This window comes from Anomalospiza imberbis, chromosome 10 (assembly GCF_031753505.1).
Source record: "Anomalospiza imberbis isolate Cuckoo-Finch-1a 21T00152 chromosome 10, ASM3175350v1, whole genome shotgun sequence".
Taxonomy (NCBI): Eukaryota; Metazoa; Chordata; class Aves; order Passeriformes; family Viduidae; genus Anomalospiza; species Anomalospiza imberbis.
Genome location: NC_089690.1, coordinates 9,969,790 through 9,986,936, shown reverse-complemented (window position 1 = coordinate 9,986,936; position 17,147 = coordinate 9,969,790). Strand labels below are relative to the sequence as shown.

Below are 17,147 nucleotides of genomic sequence, written 5' to 3'. Positions count from 1 at the left end.
ATGTAAACCTGCCGTGGGAGAGTGGTTCCTGCCCGTGCTGACGATGCTGTATCACTTTGGAAAGCAACCCCAGCAGGGTTGCTGACACTGGAGAGTGTTGCTCCAGATGGTGTTTGAGGTGCAAAATGTGGTGGGAACCACAGGGATTGTTGCAAACATGCTGCTCAGCATAGGCGAAAACAACTCAGCTGAAGCGAGGGGCTGGCCCCAGCCTGCCTGCAAGCTCCTGTCTGTGCTCCACAGAGGCCAGCACTGTCTGGAGACCCTCGTGCCTGCAACACCTGCCCATGCCCAGAGTCATGGGGCTGACAAACCAAACTCATCCCTCTGCTCAGGCATTGGCACACACTCCCAAGAAAGCCCAGAGCCACCAAGGGATGCCTCATCTTGAGGACAGTACCCTGTTACCACTCTGGGAATGGGCTTTTTATTGATCTTTTTGCTATGTCTGAAACCAAGGTCCTGGCAAAGCACTGGTTCCTGTAAAAGTCATTAATCCACTGCTACCAAAGACTAAAGCATCATGTGGACACTGGAGCCCTTCAGGAGCCTGTAGCCAGGGGGCAATTCCATGAATCCCAGCATTCAGGGGCTCTGCACCATCCAGCATGGCAGAGCATGGCCCAGCATAGTGTCTTATCGGCTTTCCTGGAATTAATGGGCTGGTTGTTCCAGTCCTGTGGAGAACACAGCATCTCCTACTGGTTCCCCTCCAGCCTCCTGGCAAGGGCATTTGGAGAGGGCTCAGGGGTGGCAATAGGGGAAAGCAGGTTATCCATCAACCCCACAGGTTCTGGATGACTTGGCATGCTGGGTGTGTTGCAACACCCTCCTGCCAAAGAGTGGGAGCTGGGCTATAGCCATCAGCAGGGGTGAAGGGAAGGGGGACACTGGAAGGGACACCTGTGTCACAAGGGACTTGAGACATGCCCCACGATGCTGCCAGGTCCTCCAAAGGTGAGTCATGTTGGGCACAGGATTTGTTCCTTTGGACGATGCTGAGAGATGGAGTGCATTACAGCAAAGAGGCTGAGAACTCTTTTGTGGGCTGGGAAAGCAGCAGGACTTGGATCCAGCCTCCCAAGCCCCTCTGGGCAGCAGGCTGTGGCAGGCAAGCAGCCATGGGGTGAAGGTGGCACCTCAAGGACAGCAGGCACGAAGAGGATGGGCAGTGTCGGGGGCTTGTCAGAGCTCTGTGCCACCACTGCCTGGGCAGTGACACCTCTCCAAGGGAGCCACATCCTCCCACTGTGCCCCTCTCCTCCCTCCCAGGCTGGTGACAGAGGGGACCAGAGCATCTCCTCCCCCCACGGTCCCCCAGCCACGATAACGGTGGAGGGCAGCTGTGCCAGCAGGGAACAGTGAGTACCCTGGTCACCTTTTCATCCCAGCACTTCAGGACCTTTTCCTCCCTTTGTGACGCAGTTTGGCTCCATTACCCCGGCCTTGGCACCCGGCCATGTCCTGGGGTCTGAAGTTATGGATTCAACAGCCGGAGAAAACAGCCCAGTGGGACGCGACGTGGGAGGACGCTTGGCCCAGCTCCAAGGCGTAGGCAGACCACAAGGATTTCTTTCCCAGCACCCCACCAGGCAGCCAGCACAGGGACTCCTTCCAACAGGCTGTGCCCTGCTCCCCTGCTCCTTGCCCAGCTGCTAAGGGACCTCTCTCAGTCTCAATGAGTCCAACAAGCCCACAAAAACCAGGCAGCATTCTAAAGAGCAAAGGGGCCACCCTGGAATGCAAGGGGCACCCCAAATGGGAGCATCCTGACAAGCTGCCTGGGCACAGCCTCCAGCCCCAGCCCAGCCTCTCCCAGGCCCTCTGAACTGGCAGGCAGCTGAGTGATCCCACGGTGTCTCTCCCCATCCTGTCCAGCTGCTGGCTCCTTCTGACAATCCAGGCAGCCTGAGAGAAGTCCCCAGGTTAGGAATCCCACAGCCCCACACACCCCCTCTCAGCCCTCCCTGTGCCGGGGCAGTGAGGGCTGCCAGCGAGAAGCAGGGATCAGCCAAAAACAACCCCTGACACGCAACAAGGCCATTTTGCTAATTATTTCAGTTTTCAATCTCCAGGTGAGGTGGCTTGCTAAGACTAATAATTGCTTCAGTTGGATTTTATCTGGCTAATTGATCAGTTAATAAATGACTTCGCTGCAGGGGGACAGATGTTGCAGCCGTCTCCTTAGCTGGGGACTGGAAAAAACAGGGAAGGAGCACAGCCCACGGGATTTCCACAGCCCCACAGTGCTGCCCCCGCAGCTGTGGGGTGTTATGGGGAGACAGCTCCAAAGCAGAGACCACCGGTCTGCCGGGGTGCCGAGCCATCCTTGGGAATGTCTGCAGCAGCCCCTGGTGGGAGGGGACAGCACTGAGCCCGTCTCTCCACGGAAAGCTCTGGGGACTCAGTTTTCCTCACCCGTACCTCCAATAGATGGCAAAGCTGAAAACTGGGAAAGGCAACTTGGAAAATAAAGAAGTCATCGCTTCAACACAGAAAACATGGAATTTCTATTTACTGCCCATCATGGGTGTTCTCTTCTGTCAGCAATACTGCAGGTGAGCCTTGGGAACAGCAGTACTGGGGGCTTCAGGTCTCCTTCCTCTCATTCCTCTGTCCCCAGGGTGGCTTTGATGGCTGAGCCAGCTCAGTCCCAGATGTAAAAGCCCAGTCCTGTGGGGTCCCCTTCTCCCAGCCCCCCAGCAGAGCTGGAGGGGGTCCCACCACAGGAACCAGGTCTGGAGCAGGGTGGTGGGAGGGCTTGGGCTCTTCAGACAGGCTGTGGGAAGGGGCAGGAGGGCACTGGGGGTACAGAGTGAAGGACAGGAAGCCCCAGGTTCAAGAGGAGCTGTATGGGATTCCCCAGGGGCCTGCACCACCATGGAGTGAGGAGCTGGGAGCAGGTGGCTTGGCAGTCCAGGCGGGAGCAGGCCAGGCGAGGGGCAGCGGTCAAGTCCTCCTCTTCCCTCGCCATGCCAGTGACAGGCCAGCACATGGGAATGCTGTCTGCAGGTCCTCACGGAGCTGGGGGGAAAGAACAGCCATCAAACTGTGCCAGAGGGGCTTCCTACCCACTGTCCCCACATAGAAAGGGCCTTATCCTGGACTATGACAGCCAAAGGAGGGTCTCCCTTCATCTGAAAGAGCTCTGGATGACATTCAATGCAAGATGCAGCCATTCCCCTCCCTGAGTCAACCACAGCTGGCAGATGCAGAGTGGGATCCCCTCCTGCACACCTCACCTTGGACAACACCAGCTCCTGCACCGTGGTGTTCCCCAGGTCCAGAGGGGTGGTTAGCCGCAGCGACAGAAAGAGGTGAGATGCACCTAGGAATTAAAAACAGGACTCTGGTTATTGCCCTTGAACCCTGGGCTGTGCCAGAGGACCTGCGGGTCTCTCCCCAGGGGTGCTGGCACAGACATGGAACATCCTCCCAGGTTAATTGTGTCATGGACACACTACACTGTCACAACAAGCCTCTCACTGTACAGCAAAGCCCATGTACCCCAAAGCATCAGCACCTCCACACTGAGAGCACAGCAAGAGGAGCAGGGCTCCAGGACCCCCTGCACTGGCCCCAAGCACCGATGCTGGGGGTGGTGATGCCCATGGGCACTGCACTTACTGGTGTTGGATGAGCCAGAGGGGCAGGCTGGCGGCAGCGTTGGCAGCTCTGTAGGCGTGCTGAGGGTAGTAGTCTCTGAGGTCTGGGCTGAGCTGGTGGCAGGGGAAGAGGGCTCAGTGCCTGGGCAAAGCAATGTTAGGTTAGTGCTGTCTGCTCCTGCAGCTGGGGACAGGCCTAGGTGAAGCCACCCAGGTACATGGGGTTCCTATGGGGATTTGTCACCCTGACCATGACCCTGCCTTCAGGTGCCCCCCGGCTGAACCCACCCATGGCTGCACTGGGGGTCCCAGATACTGTCAGGGTACCTGGAGTCAGCTCCATAGTTGAGGGGAAGATGTCAGGAGTGGTCCTATCTGGGTAGCTTGAAGAGGGAGTGCTCGTGGGGTCTGATGTGTTGATGACAGGGCTGGCTGTGGTGTCTGCCAGGGTTGCCAAGGACTCTTCTGTAGATTCGGATGAATCTTCCGTAGTTGTGGTGGGAGGAGGCACAGTGGGACGTGAGGTGTTGCCAGTCTCTGTGGATGTGCTGGAGTCCTCTGGGGTGGAGGCTTCTGTTTCAGGGCTGGAGGAAAGGAGGGTGGCTGTGGTGGTGGAGTCAGTGGTAGGCAGCAGCGTTGAGCTCTCCATGGGTGTTGAGGAGGTAGGCAGAGCTGGGGACACAGTTGCTGTCACACCCATGGCAGTGGTCTCTGCAAAGAGTCGGGACAATGAGATGCACGAGGGTTGGTGGTGAAGGGCTGAGTCCATGGCTATGCTGGGCATGGTGCAGCATCACCACCACAGTGAGCTCCCCAAGGAACTCAGAGCTGCACATCAGCCATGGAGCATTGGGAGGGGAAGTTCACTGTCCTGCATGGATCAAACACACAGTTCTTTTCAATGGGTATCAGCCAGGCAGACCACATAAATCCCCAGCCTGACAAAGCAGGTACAAGCCATGGCCATTGCTGGTTTCAGGGCAGAAACACCTCTAGGCACCAGTCCTAAGACCCATTCCACCATCTTCACCCATCCCTGGAGGAAGTCAGACAAACCCGTCTGACAGGAAGAGCCAAGCAGGAACTGGTGACCGTGAGACGGTCTGGAAGTGCAGCAGCAGCAGTTTAAACAAACCCTCTGTGCTGCAGATAGTCAGGAACTGATAGCAGTGGGTGTAAATAATGGCAGCGGGGGAAGCAGCCCCACAAAGGAACAAATCCCAGCTTGCAGCTCAGGATGAGCCGATAGAGACGTGCTGTGACCCACAAAAGCTCTGGGAGGGAGGAGCTGGGGCACAGGAGGGCTGTTCTCTCTTCCACTATGGACTGTACTAGAGCAGTGTGCTGTCCCCAGAAAAGCCCAGGGATCTGTAACCCTCTCCAAAGGACAGGTAGGACAGCCTGGCTACCTGGACCTTTGTCAAGGGGTGTCTGTGAGGTGGTGGCTTTGGGATACCAGGCTGGATTCCCCAGTGATCCCAGCACAAACCAGTGAGTCTGGAGCTCTGCTTGCATGAGGATGGGAAACCGAACCACAAGCTGCCATCTGCTTTCAGCCAATTCAGCCAGAAACTTCCAAAGCCCCTGGCAGCCATGCCCTCTCTGCACACAGCAGCTGGTTAAATAAAAATACAGAGAAGGGCAAAGGTCTGACCCTAGGTCTCACCCTTGCCAGGTGAGCATCTGCACAGAAGGGCATCATCCTCACAAAAGGAGAAGCAGCAAGTCCACCTTTTCTTCCCATTTAAGAAGCAGGAAACAGCCCCCACAGCATTCCACCCCCCTGCACCCCACAGGTGCCACCTCTCCACCCTGGGGAATGATGCTCCCCGCTCACCACCCACCCTGCAGAGAGCATCGCACCCCACTCAGCCCTTACCCAGAGCCAGGTGCAGCACGGCGAGGCAGGTGAGGCTCAGCAGCAGCAGCAGCAGCAGGGGCCAGAGCAGGGGCAGGGCCAGCCCTCCTCTCTGCCCAGCCATGTCCAGGTGAGCAGGAGCTGACAAACCCCCACAGGCACTGCTCTGAGTGCTCTCCACAGCCCCAGCACTGGGGTTTCCAGGTCTCCTTCACCCAGCAGAGGAGGAGCATCCAGGTGGGTCCTTTTACCCTGCAGGTGCTGGCAGCGAGGCAGTGGGTTCCACCTGACACGGACACTCCCAGGGACTGGTGTAATGCCCAGCCAACATCAATTGCACGGCTGGACCCAGAACAGCCACAAAAAGTGGGCAGGACAGGCCATCAAGGCTACCACTACCACAGACCTGGCTCCTGTGGCTGTCCTCTGCCTGCTGTGGGGAGGGTCACAACGGAAAAAAGCCCAGGAATGCTCCAGGCTGCCCGGAACCCCACACTTCGCCACAGGGGTGATGTTTGGCGGTGGCTCCCAGAACCAACACCCTCAGGAGACAACAGCCAGCTCTGTCTGAGCGTGAGGAACTGGCCAAGAGAACAGGCGGCGCTCAGGAAGGGCGTGCCTCAGGCTGAGGGTTTGTCCCCTGGGCTGTCTGTGCAGGCATCACTTCCCCGTGTCACAGCGTATCACGGCCCAGGCGTACTGCTGACAGCTGGGGCTGCTTCCTTCTTCTCAGGGTCAGGGACAAGAGCACTCGGAGGCGCCTGCAGGCCCCGGGCCAGGTATTGGCATTCCACAGGCAGGCAGGCATGCTGGAGGATTGTCAGGGCATAGCCACCCTGCTGCTGAACAGCTGCTTGGGGGCACTGCCAGGGCACAGGCACACAGAGGCCATCACCAGGGTGCTGGCACTCTGATGAGGTGTTCTCACACCATAGGCATGGGGCCAGGTGCAGGTACTCTGACGATACAGGAGCTCTGCTGGGGTACAGGGGCAGAAGTATGTGCATGGCCAGGAGTACTGGGGCAGGGTACAGTGTCCCTGTCCTGCCTGAGGTGCACGGAGTGGGCTGTCACCAGGATAAAGGCTCCTGCAACAGCTACCAGGATACAGCCACACTGACAGGATACGGATGCCCAGTAAGCAGCACTGCCAGGGGATAGCTGCCTGGGGGGACTGCTGGGGTACAGTCACACTCCTTGGGGTACAGGGTACATAGATTGTCCAGGGAGTGTGTACATACAGACCCAGTGCGGGGGCACAGCCACACGGCAGTACCGTCACACCACAGCACAGGTCCCCAGCCTGGGACCCACCCACTGGCCTACGGAGCCCAGAGACCAGGTAGCCCCTGGAGGAAGAAGCCAAAGTGCTTGACTGAGTAAGATTGGAGATCCTGTGGGGATTTACCACCCTGATCCTGCCCTCTGGGTGCCCTGTAGCTGCACTCACCTGCAGTATCACTGGAGGTCTCTGGTTCTCTTGGGGTGGAAGTACCAGGGGTGGTCCCAGGGACCCCTGTGGTGGTAACAAGGGAGCTCATGGTGACTGATGACGTCGTCAAGGGCCCAACTGAAGTGTCTGTCACTTCTGGGGGGGTGGAAGAAGAGGAGGTGCTGGTCCCTGGGGATGTGCTGCCAAGCAGTGTGGTCATGGCTGGCCCTTGGTGGGTGCTGGTGCCAAGTGCGGTGCCCACCCCGGTGGAGGAGAGAAGAGTAGACATGGAGGAAGGCAGCATGCTCATTTCAACTCCAAAGGAGCTGGCAGCCAGGGCCGTGCTGGTCCCCACAGATGTGAAAGTGGTAGTCTTGTCACTGATGGGTGTCGTGGCCATGGACGTTGGAGTTGGCTTGCTGGTGGTCGGCAGCCCCAGCCCTGCTGGGGTACTGCTGGTGGTGGGTCCCAGCCCAGGTGACACAGGAGTGCTGTGAGCTGTGCTGCCCCTTGCCTGTCGTGTGGTGATGTGGGAGGCTGCCAGGCTGCTCTGCTGAGCTGTAGAAGCACTGGATGTGAAGGCATCCATTGGCATCTCTGGGGTAGAGGTTGCAGGAGGAGAGAAAGGGAAGGTGGCTGCAGTGCTTGAGCTGGTGTTGGGCAGTGGTGCCATGGTCTCTGTGGGTGTCAAGGAGGCTGGGAGGGTCAGGGATGCAGGGTCTGTCATATCTTTGACAGTGGTCCCTGCAAAGAGGTGGGAGACAGCACACAAGGGCTGTCAGTGAAAGGCTGGGACCACGGCTATGCTGGGGATGTTGCAATACTACTACCACCATGAACTGCCCAAGTCTGGCTTCAGCCATGGATCATCAGGAGTGGGGATTCCCTGTCCTGCATGGATCAAGCACGTGGATTCCCTGAATAGCAACGTGACAATCAGCCAGGCAGACCACATAAATCCCCAGCCTGACAAAGCAGGTACAAGCCATGGCCATTGCTGGTTTCAGGGCAGAAACACCTCTAGGCACCAGTCCTAAGACCCATTCCACCATCTTCACCCATCCCTGGAAGAAGTCAGACAAACCCGTCTGACAGGAAGAGCCAAGCAGGAACTGGTGACCGTGAGACGGTCTGGAAGTGCAGCAGCAGCAGTTTAAACAAACCCTCTGTGCTGCAGATAGTCAGGAACTGATAGCAGTGGGTGTAAATAATGGCAGCGGGGGAAGCAGCCCCACAAAGGAACAAATCCCCGCTTGCAGCTCAGGGCATGTCCACAAGAAACCTGTTGCAACCCACAGAAGCTCTGGGAGGGGGTTGAGTGGTGCAGCAGAAGGGGACCTACAGCTGTAGTTAAGGCTCTCAGGAGGTACAAGCTGCAGGTTTATTCCCTGTGCTCCACTTAAGACTGCTCTTTGCATCAAGTGCAAATGTTGGGATAGCATTTGAAGTTCTCCAGGCCTAGTATATCCCAGTGAGGTTGCCATCTGGGCAGGGCCATTTGGTACTACTGGGCAGGTTGTAGCAAAGGCAATGAGCCCAGCAAGGACCAAGGCTCAGCAAGGGGGTCTAACTGAGCCTAAGGTCTTCTCTCCCCAGATGGAGACCCACATCAGAGGCAAAAGAAATAGAGCTTGTTGCTTGTGCTCTATAAAGCACTGCCATGTTTGCTCATTAGGACAGGGATGTTGGAGAGCAAACAGCACCCAAAATGTTTCACTTCTGTGGGCAAAGTCACCCCAGGGCTACCCACCACACTGGAGAATGGTGCTCGTCACTCATCCCCCACCCCATGGATAGCTCCACATACCACTCAGCCCTTACCCAGTGGGAGATCCAGCACAGCAAGGCTCAGCAGCAGCAGGGGCAGCCCTCCCGTGGCCCGAGTCATGTCCAAAGCCAGCACCCCAACGCCTTGCAAGGTAAGAGACCTGAGGACACAGGGCGTGGGGAAGGTGCCAGCAGGGAACTACGCTGCCGAGTGATGGCTGAAGGTAGTTGGAGCTGCTTCCTTGTTCCCGGGCGGACGGAGGGGAGGCACCCGCGGGCACTGACAGTCCTCCCGGGGCAGGTGCAGCGCCCCGGGCGCGCCGGGGACATCGGTGCAGCACCTGCGCCCGGCTGCGGGGGGCGGTCCCGGCCGTGGAGCCGCGCCCCTCGCACACGGCCACGCCCGTGGGCACGCCCTTCGCACACGCCCACGGCTTGTATAACACTCGGGTCTGCGTGGCTGCCGGGTACGGATCGGGGCCGGGGCCGGGGCCGGGGCCGGGGCCGGGGCCGGGGCCGGGGCCGGGGCCGGGGCCGGGGCCGGGGCCGGGGCCGGGGCCGGGGCCTGAGGCGGCCCGCCGGCCGGCCGGTAACACCGTTATTCCCCGGTTCCCGAGGACCAGGATGGGCAGGGGACCAGCATCCCCCGGGCTCTGGGGGCGGGCCGGGGCCCGGGATTCGCCGGGAGGGAAGCGCGGGAGCTCTGTACGGCCTGTTTTCCTCTCGCAGCGGCCGCACGCAGCCACGCTGCTCCGGGCCGTGCTGAGGATGCGGCGGGGACGAGGGAAGCGAAAGGCCGAGGTCACGGAGGTGCCGCGCGTGTCTCGGAGGAGGACGGAGGGGGAGGAAGCGATACAGGAGGCCCGTCGGAGGGCGGCCCCGTCCGTTCGAGAGTTCAAGTACAACAAAAAGCGGGTTCGCCTTGTCTCGCAGGGCTCGGACCTGAAGGATGATGCTCGGTGCATCCTTTACTGGATGTGCCGGGATCAGCGAGTGCAAGGTGCGAACCAGCTGGTGGAAGGGGCTCCCATGGGTGGTAAAAGCGCTGGTCCCTTCCTTCGATAACTTTGGTGCTGGCCTCACTCTCTATAGGGTGGTCTGGGGGGAAGCTTCCTCTGAAACCCCATCCCCATCCTGTCAGTGAAGCATGCTCCTGATGCTGCCCTGTGTACTTTCCCCCCAGATAACTGGGCTTTCCTCTATGCCCAGCGCCTGGCCCTCAAACAGGAGCTGCCTCTGCACGTCTGCTTCTGCTTGGTACCCAAATTTCTGGAGGCCACCATCCGCCACTACAGGTTCATGCTGAGGGGCCTACAGGAGGTAGCAGAGGTACAGCCAGGGGATGTCCGTGCTGGGTGGGACAGGCTCCTGGGGAAGGGGGGAGGCAGATCCATCCCTTCAGCAGGTGGTGGTTGGGTGGGGCTGCAGAACCATGAACTGTCCCACAGGCATTTCCTTGTCACTGCAGGAGTGTGCAGAGCTGAACATCCCCTTCCACTTGCTACTGGGCTATGCCAAGGATGTGCTGCCCACATTTGTGGCGGAGCATGGCGTGGGTGGGCTGGTGACAGACTTCAGTCCCCTCCGCCTCCCCCGGCAGTGGGTAGAGGACGTCAGGGAACGCTTGCCAGAGGATGTGCCATTTGCACAGGTGGGTGCCAGCACTCTGGGAATGGAAAACTGGCTGGTGAGATGTGGGACAAACTTGTCTCCTGTGTCTTGTGCACCAGAGTGACTTGAGCAGAGAGCATGTGTGTCATGTCGTCAGGATTGTTTGCTTCTTACACCCTTCTCTGTGGCTTTGCTTCCCAGGTTGATGCCCACAACATCGTGCCCTGCTGGGTTGCCTCCCCCAAGCAGGAGTACAGTGCCAGGACCATCCGGGGCAAGATCCACGCTCAGCTCCCAGAGTTCCTCACCGAGTTTCCCCCTGTTGTTTGTCACCCACATCTGCCCTCCAGCCCAGCACAGGTACCAGCAGGAGATACTCAAGCCCATTCATGGGCAGGTCTCAGAGTGTTTCGTAAGTCCTTTGTGATCCTGGGAGAGGTTGGCAGGGAATGAGGACAATGACCTGCCTGAAGTCACACACAGATGGTGTGGAGATGAGGATGCCCTGGGGAAAGGGAGGTTCCTACCTCATTCATTCAGTTCCCACATCTCTGCCATGCAGAGGGCTAGTTAAAAGGAGGAGGCTGGCATGGACTGGGGACTTTGCTGTTGGGGGCATAACATTCAGGGCAGCCCTTGCTGAAAAGATTCTGCAGATGCACTCACTGCTTAGTCGCCGCCCAGCCCATTGCTTGGGAGGCATGTTATTCCAGCTTGCAGGTGGACCACACCGTGAAGGAGGTGGAGTGGGCAACCCCTGGCACAGCTGCAGGGATGGCTGTGCTGAAGTCCTTCATTGCAGAACGGCTGAAATCCTTCAGCACCCACAGGAATGATCCCAACAAGGCAGCTCTCAGCAACCTGTCCCCATGGCTTCACTTCGGTGAGTGTCACAGGCTTCCCACTCTGCAGGAGGACTGAACATTGTGGCTTGGACCTGCAGCCTGACTTGCTGCTTCCCCATGTCCCCAGGTCAGGTTTCCACCCAAAGAGCCATCCTGGAGGTGCAGAAGCACCGGCGCAATTACAAGGACTCAGTGGATGCATTCGTGGAGGAGGCTGTGGTGCGGCGGGAACTGGCTGAAAACTTCTGCTACTACAATGAGAACTACGACAGTGTGCAGGGTAACATCCTGGGTCATGTGGGCCATGCTGGGTACCCAGCTGGTCACTCCAACTTGGCAGTCCCAGTTCTGCTAGGAGAAGGGCTGTGGGGGCACTAATGTCCCATCATTTGGTCTCTTCTGGAGGTAGGACAGAAGCTGACGAGTGCCCTCTTCAAGACTGGTGCCTCCAGGGCACAGTGCCCTCAGTAGCCTGGTTCTCAGGACCCTGCAGAACAGGTTCATCTCTTGCTCACAGGTGCCTATGACTGGGCGCAAACCACCCTGAAGCTCCACGCCAAAGACAAGAGGCCTTATCTGTACAGTCTGCAGGAGCTGGAGCAGGGGACCACACATGACCCACTCTGGAATGCTGCCCAGGTACTGCCCTACGTCTTCCCCACAAAATGCTCAGCTTTTTTCTGAGGTGCAGAGGTGACCTGCCACGGACTGGCCCTTATGGCTGTCTCCATCCCTGCAGCTGCAGATGGTCCAGGAGGGCAAGATGCACGGCTTCCTGCGGATGTACTGGGCCAAGAAGATCCTGGAGTGGACGCGCTCCCCTGAGGAAGCCCTGCAGTTTGCCATCTACCTCAACGACCGCTACGAGCTGGACGGGAGGGACCCCAATGGATACGTAGGCAAGCTACAGGATGGGGGCACGGGGTGGGAGGCCTTAGCTGTGATGGTCAAGGCTGCAGTGGGGGCTATCTGCAGGCAACTCCAGCCCATTCTGCTTTGCACTCAGATCCCACTTGCTCTCCGGGTGCCTCTGAGCAAAGGGGAGAGCTGACACTGGTGTCCCTGTGCCCGGCAGGCTGCCTGTGGTCCATCTGCGGCATTCACGACCAGGGCTGGGCGGAGCGGCCCGTCTTCGGGAAGATTCGCTACATGAACTACGCCGGCTGCAAGCGCAAGTTCGATGTGGACCAGTTCGAGCGTCGCTACGCCCCCAAACACTCCCAGTGACTCTCTGTGCTGGGCAGACCTTTGCCATCACCCACTGCCACACTGGGGCAGCTGCTGAAGCTCTTCTGCTGCCACAAGTTTGCTGGCAGCTGTGAGAGCCCATCCTCAGCACACCTGTGCCTGCCAGAAACCTTTCTACAACCAAGGCCTCCGGAGTAGCCCGGGTCACCATTGCTGCTGGTAACCACAGCTGAGATTTGGGCTGAGCAGGGTGTTTCTAGGGAAAAGCCCCCAGAAGAGGCTCTTTGTGGAGCCAGTGCTGGGCTGTCATCTTTCAACAGTTGTTTTAAAGTTTACAGTTTCTATCACCTGTGTTGATGGTGTTCATGGGGAGATGCACAACACTGCTGTGAAGGGAGAGGTGGGTGGCGTGGAATGGGGACACAAGCATGGACAGGGCAGCCAAGGCCAGGCCCCTGGGCCCCTCTGCCAGCAACAAAGGCAGGCTCTGGAAGGGGACAGACATTACAGAGAGCCCCTCATTCAGTGGCTTGTACCTCCTGCCCTGAGTCTAGTGGGCAGTTTGCAGGGGCAGGCCACAAACCAGATGAATTAATCAAGGGGTAGTGACATTAACTCCCCTCCCAGTGACTGCAGCACCAGCTGCATGAGCTGTCCCTTCCACTGCTCCTTGCCAGCAGCAGCACTCCCTGCCTGCCCCATCACCTTGAGGTGGGATACACACCATTACCCCACCTGAAACAATGTCACAACAGAACCAGACTCCTTACTCAAGTAGTTTATTAAGGACGGCGTTTTAATTGCTGTGCTGTGCGATAATAATTGTGAGGGCTCTGGTTATGGCCAGGGCAGCCCCCAGCTCTCCCTCCCAGAGCTCCCTTTCGTGGCCCGTTCCAGTGTTAGTTGTAGTGGTCAGTGCTGGGCAGCAGTGTCAGTGCTGGGCACAGTCTTGCCCTGGAGACCTGTGCCAGGTTTGGGAGTCCTGCTACTTCCACACACAGTCCATGGCAGAGGGTGGAAACCAGAATTAAGCCAGAATTCCTTCCCTCTTCTCAAAAAGTACTTAGTGCTTCTAGAAAGGGATCTGGGCAGCCTCTCAGCTGCTGTCCCATGACATTAAAGTGCTTCAAACAAAAGAGAGTGGATGGAGGTGTGCTGCTGAGGCAACTCCGGGGAAGGGGGTCCCAGATCTGAGCAGCAGCAGGAGGTTTGGGGACAGGCAAGACCAAGGCAGACCAGCATCTGGCAGCCCCAGGGCTTGCAGAGACAGAGTGAGCAGAAGAGCAGCTGCTCTGCTGGGGAAAAAAAGCAGAAGCAAGACACAAGGCAGTAAAAGCCCCAGGGGAGCAAGTGGGGAGCTGAACCCTGCTTTCAGAACTTGGTCAGGGTGCTGCAGGCAGGGGAGAGATCCAGCAGCCCAGCCCTCAGCAGCAAGGCTTGCAGCCACATCTCCTGGACCCAGCCTCTTCCCCTCTCCCCATCCTTGCCACCCCCACAGGGAAAGCCCATCAGGGGTCACATCCCAGTCTCAAATCAGGGCATGTGCTGGAAGAGCCACTGCCCCTTGAGGCCTCCTGCCAGTGCCTTGCTCTCTGGTTCCTCAACACCCTCCTTGCACATACACAGGCCACACCATCCTTCCTAACAGCCCACATCCCACCTGTGCTGAGGTGGTGCTGGACATGCCATGGCTAAAGCATCCCCCCACAATGCAGAGGCACCTCCTCAATGGGCACAGAGCTCACCTTGGGCCTGACCTGACCCTGCAGAGCTGTCACTTCTGGCAGCAGGTGGCTCTGCATCAGTAAGGAACCAGTCCTTGGCAGCACCCCAGTGCCAAACCCCTCCCCCTGGGTATCCCCATTGCAAGCAGGCTGCCTGACCATCCCATCACAGCACAGCTGGGAAGCTTCAAAGCTTTGCCTGGCTCAGGGCAGGCTCAAGACCCTTCCTCCCCCAAAGGAAGCAGGGGGACCCGCTCCATCCAGGGGTAAGGAACCAGGAGCAGGATAGCCCTGGAGATTTTATACTGGTGAGTCCTAAGCAGATCACATGCCCTGCCCCCTAAGAAGGCATTTCAAGCAGCACCTCCTTGAGGGGAACACACAGTTAAAAATACAAACAACCACATTAAAAAATAAAACCAAGTCCAGCAGATTAAAAAAAAAAAAAAAAAAAAAAACAACAACAAAAACTAAAACAGAGGCCTGGGGATGCAGCTGGAGGAATGAGCTTTCACCTGCATCCTGACATGTCTCAGGCAGAGAGGCAGCTCCACACAAGGCAGGTTCTGGTTCTACCAGAGTGAGGTCTCATGTCATCCTTAAAGGAGGACGTATCTCCCTGGTAGGATAGACTGGCAGCATGAGGAGGAAGTAGGGTCAGAAGTCTCATCATATCCCATGGAGGCAGATTTCTATGGAGCCAGGGGATCTGCCTGCCAAAAGTCCATCAGCACTTCCACTTGTGCAGCTGCTCCAGGGGCAATGTCCCTCTGCAGCACAGGGAAATCTGGCATTTTCATCATTGCAACGTCCTCTGCTCTGATTCTGCAGTGAGAGCAACTGCTCTCCAGCAGTGTCCCACAGCACATTTGAGAAAGGGAGCTGTTAAAATATACAACCAACCCCAAACCCCACCCTCCCTCCATGCACACAACCCCCAGAAGCAGAATGGAGGATCTCAGGACTGAGGTCTGATTTCCTCCTCCAAGGAGCAGATGTGACCCGAGCTTCCTAGTATATAGCTGATGAGCAGGAAGTGCTGACCCTTCAGGGGACCCTGCTCATCTTGGAGCAGGGCACAGGGATGGACAGCACAGCCCTGCCAGGTCCAGCATGAACACTGCTCGGAAAAGGTCCCTGTTCTGCCTGCAGGACAGGCAGGAGCAGCTGCCTCCCCACAAGCAAAGGCATCAGGGATGGGAGTGGTACCTGGAGCAGATCCACACGGTGGAATATGCTCCGTTCCCAGCCCAGCAGTACTGCATGTGGGAAATGAAATCCCTTCAAGACAGTGCTCCAGGCCTCTCAACAGTCCTCATCCCCAGTCCACGTGGCTCAGTCTCTGGTGATGAAGGCCATGCACATAAATAAACCCATGATCTGCTCCTTGGCTGCAACATGCTCATGTGGCTGCCACTGCCTCCAGCTGCTCCAGCTCGTCTTCGCAGTCCGAGATGTAGGACTCCATGCTCTGCTTGTCCATCAGCTCTCTCCGGGCTTGAAGACGCTCGCACCGGGGACAGCGGGTGGATTTGAAGCAGGATTTGTGGTAGCAGGCTTTGCACTCTGTGAGGGAGAGCATGGCTGAGTGCTAGGACAGGCTGACAGACTGCCTGACACTCCACAGCCCAGGTCCCTGTGCTAGCTCATGAAGCTCTGGAAGCACAGGAGGGAGGACTTCTGCTCTGCACAAGGTCCCTCCCCAGGCTTTCCTGATACTCCAAGGAAACAGTGACTTTGCCCCAAGTTTTCTCTGGCACTGCACCTGCCAAACCAAGGCTTGCATGTTGTCAGGAGCCATTTTATGCCAATTCAAAGGCTGGTCCCAAGATGTAGGGCCAAGCTCTACTCACCCATTAATACTGGGCATTATCAAGGATGTCTCCTGAAGGGGCCTAGGGATTTCTTAGCAAGTAGGAAGGGTACTAAGATGAAGCCTTCAGGCTCTCTCTGCTCTGCAAGGTCAGCTCCAGCCATCCAAGCAGGGCAGGGGAGCTGTGTGCAGGCTGCAGCCTGTCCTGTAACTGCAGCAGGAGGGAAGCCAGGCCCCTCAGACACCCGCTTGCTGCAGTGACAGCCCAACTGCCCACAGCTGCCAGGGCAGGCAGCACAGAGCGTGGTCAGGAGGGGACCTACATGCTTTACCACGCCAGCAAACACGGACAATGATGATCTGCTGCTGTTGTAACATTGCAGACACAGGCCATGCACAGGGGCACCTGGTCTGGCTGGCTACAGCTCTGTACCTCTTGCTAGCACAAATGCCTTGGTGGCCCCAGGGTCACTTTTCCCCACTTTTCCCCAGTATCTCACCTTCACACATCCTGCACTTGTTGAGCTCAAAGGGGAAGATGATGTCATCCTCATTCTGGCAGAATTCACAGATGAAGCCTTTGGCTTGGCACAGCTGGAAGAAGAAAAGACGAGGAAAAAGCACCTAAATGCTCATCTTCCTGGCAAGTAGGACAGAAGGTAGAGTACAGCAGGACTGCAGGCCACAGTGCCCTGCTCTAACCATGTGGGACAGCTCTTTCCCAGCATGAAGCACAGGAAGGCTGAATCAACCTGTGTCAGGGGCGGGGGAGAGCCAAAACGGGGTAGCAAATATCCCATTTGTGCTGCGTAGGAGCTCTGTGAAGCAAGCAGGAACAGTTAGCATTGAATCCGTTAATTTGGTGGCTGCTCTACACACCAAAGCCTCCCCATCAGTTATCTCTGCAGCAAAGCCTGCTCCCAAGGCTGCTCCCAAGGGTCCAGAGCCATGCAGGAGGCAGGAGAGGAGGCCTTACCATGCACTTGTCAATGTGCAGGCTGCCTGCCTTCAGGAGCTCTGTCAGGCGAGGCATCAGGTCCCCTTTCTTGATGGCACTGAAGTCACTCAGCGAGTAGAGGTGCAAATCCTCTGTCAAGTGGCCAGGCACTGTGTCAAAGGAATCCAGGAGACTGCAAGGACAGAGAAACCAGAGCTCAGAGCAAAGTGACTCCAGTAAGACCCCTCCCTTCACTCCTTATGCTTTCTCTCCCGCTCCAGCTCCCTCTCTCCCCAGAGCTCAATGCACAAGCTGCACAGTGCAAATTGCTGGGGACAGAACCAGGACAGCAAAACAGCCCAGGACT

General features: G+C 57.7%; 3 protein-coding genes across 10 annotated transcripts in view; 1 reads left to right on the top strand and 2 right to left on the bottom strand.

Moving 5' to 3' along the window:
- The window catches only part of LOC137479915 (uncharacterized), a 255,481-nt gene extending 246,499 nt beyond the window's left edge, over positions 1–8,982 (bottom strand). The window contains exons 1-6 of one of the 4 annotated variants that reach the window (XM_068200632.1): positions 8,717–8,974; positions 6,914–7,573; positions 3,933–4,316; positions 3,628–3,747; positions 3,243–3,328; positions 2,949–3,024 (exon numbers count right to left, since the gene is read on the bottom strand). In XM_068200632.1, coding sequence (XP_068056733.1) covers positions 2,950–3,024; positions 3,243–3,328; positions 3,628–3,747; positions 3,933–4,316; positions 6,914–7,573; positions 8,717–8,783 — 1,392 coding nt within the window. In that variant the 5' untranslated portion in view covers positions 8,784–8,974 and the 3' untranslated portion in view covers position 2,949. Of the gene's footprint in view, positions 1–2,486; positions 3,025–3,242; positions 3,329–3,627; positions 3,748–3,932; positions 4,317–5,484; positions 6,081–6,913; positions 7,574–8,716 lie in introns of those variants that run through there. The other 3 variants (XM_068200631.1, XM_068200634.1, XM_068200635.1) reach the window with 3 other exon arrangements.
- Positions 8,983–9,378: 396 nt separating this feature from the next.
- Positions 9,379–12,650, top strand: LOC137479895 (deoxyribodipyrimidine photo-lyase-like). Its single transcript, XM_068200591.1, has 9 exons — positions 9,379–9,662; positions 9,846–9,991; positions 10,131–10,313; positions 10,475–10,633; positions 10,958–11,156; positions 11,246–11,398; positions 11,636–11,757; positions 11,858–12,017; positions 12,194–12,650. The coding sequence occupies exons 1-9, from the start codon at positions 9,431–9,433 to the stop codon at positions 12,343–12,345; spliced, it is 1,506 nt and encodes a 501-aa protein (XP_068056692.1). The 5' UTR covers positions 9,379–9,430; the 3' UTR covers positions 12,346–12,650.
- Positions 12,651–13,405: 755 nt separating this feature from the next.
- RUBCN (rubicon autophagy regulator) overlaps positions 13,406–17,147 on the bottom strand; it is a 29,801-nt gene continuing 26,059 nt past the window's right edge. For all 5 annotated transcript variants that reach the window (XM_068200570.1, XM_068200566.1, XM_068200568.1 and 2 more), the window contains 3 exons: positions 16,820–16,973; positions 16,344–16,437; positions 13,406–15,596 (listed from right to left, as the gene is read on the bottom strand). In XM_068200570.1, coding sequence (XP_068056671.1) covers positions 15,433–15,596; positions 16,344–16,437; positions 16,820–16,973 — 412 coding nt within the window. In that variant the 3' untranslated portion in view covers positions 13,406–15,432. The remainder of the gene's footprint in view (positions 15,597–16,343; positions 16,438–16,819; positions 16,974–17,147) is intronic.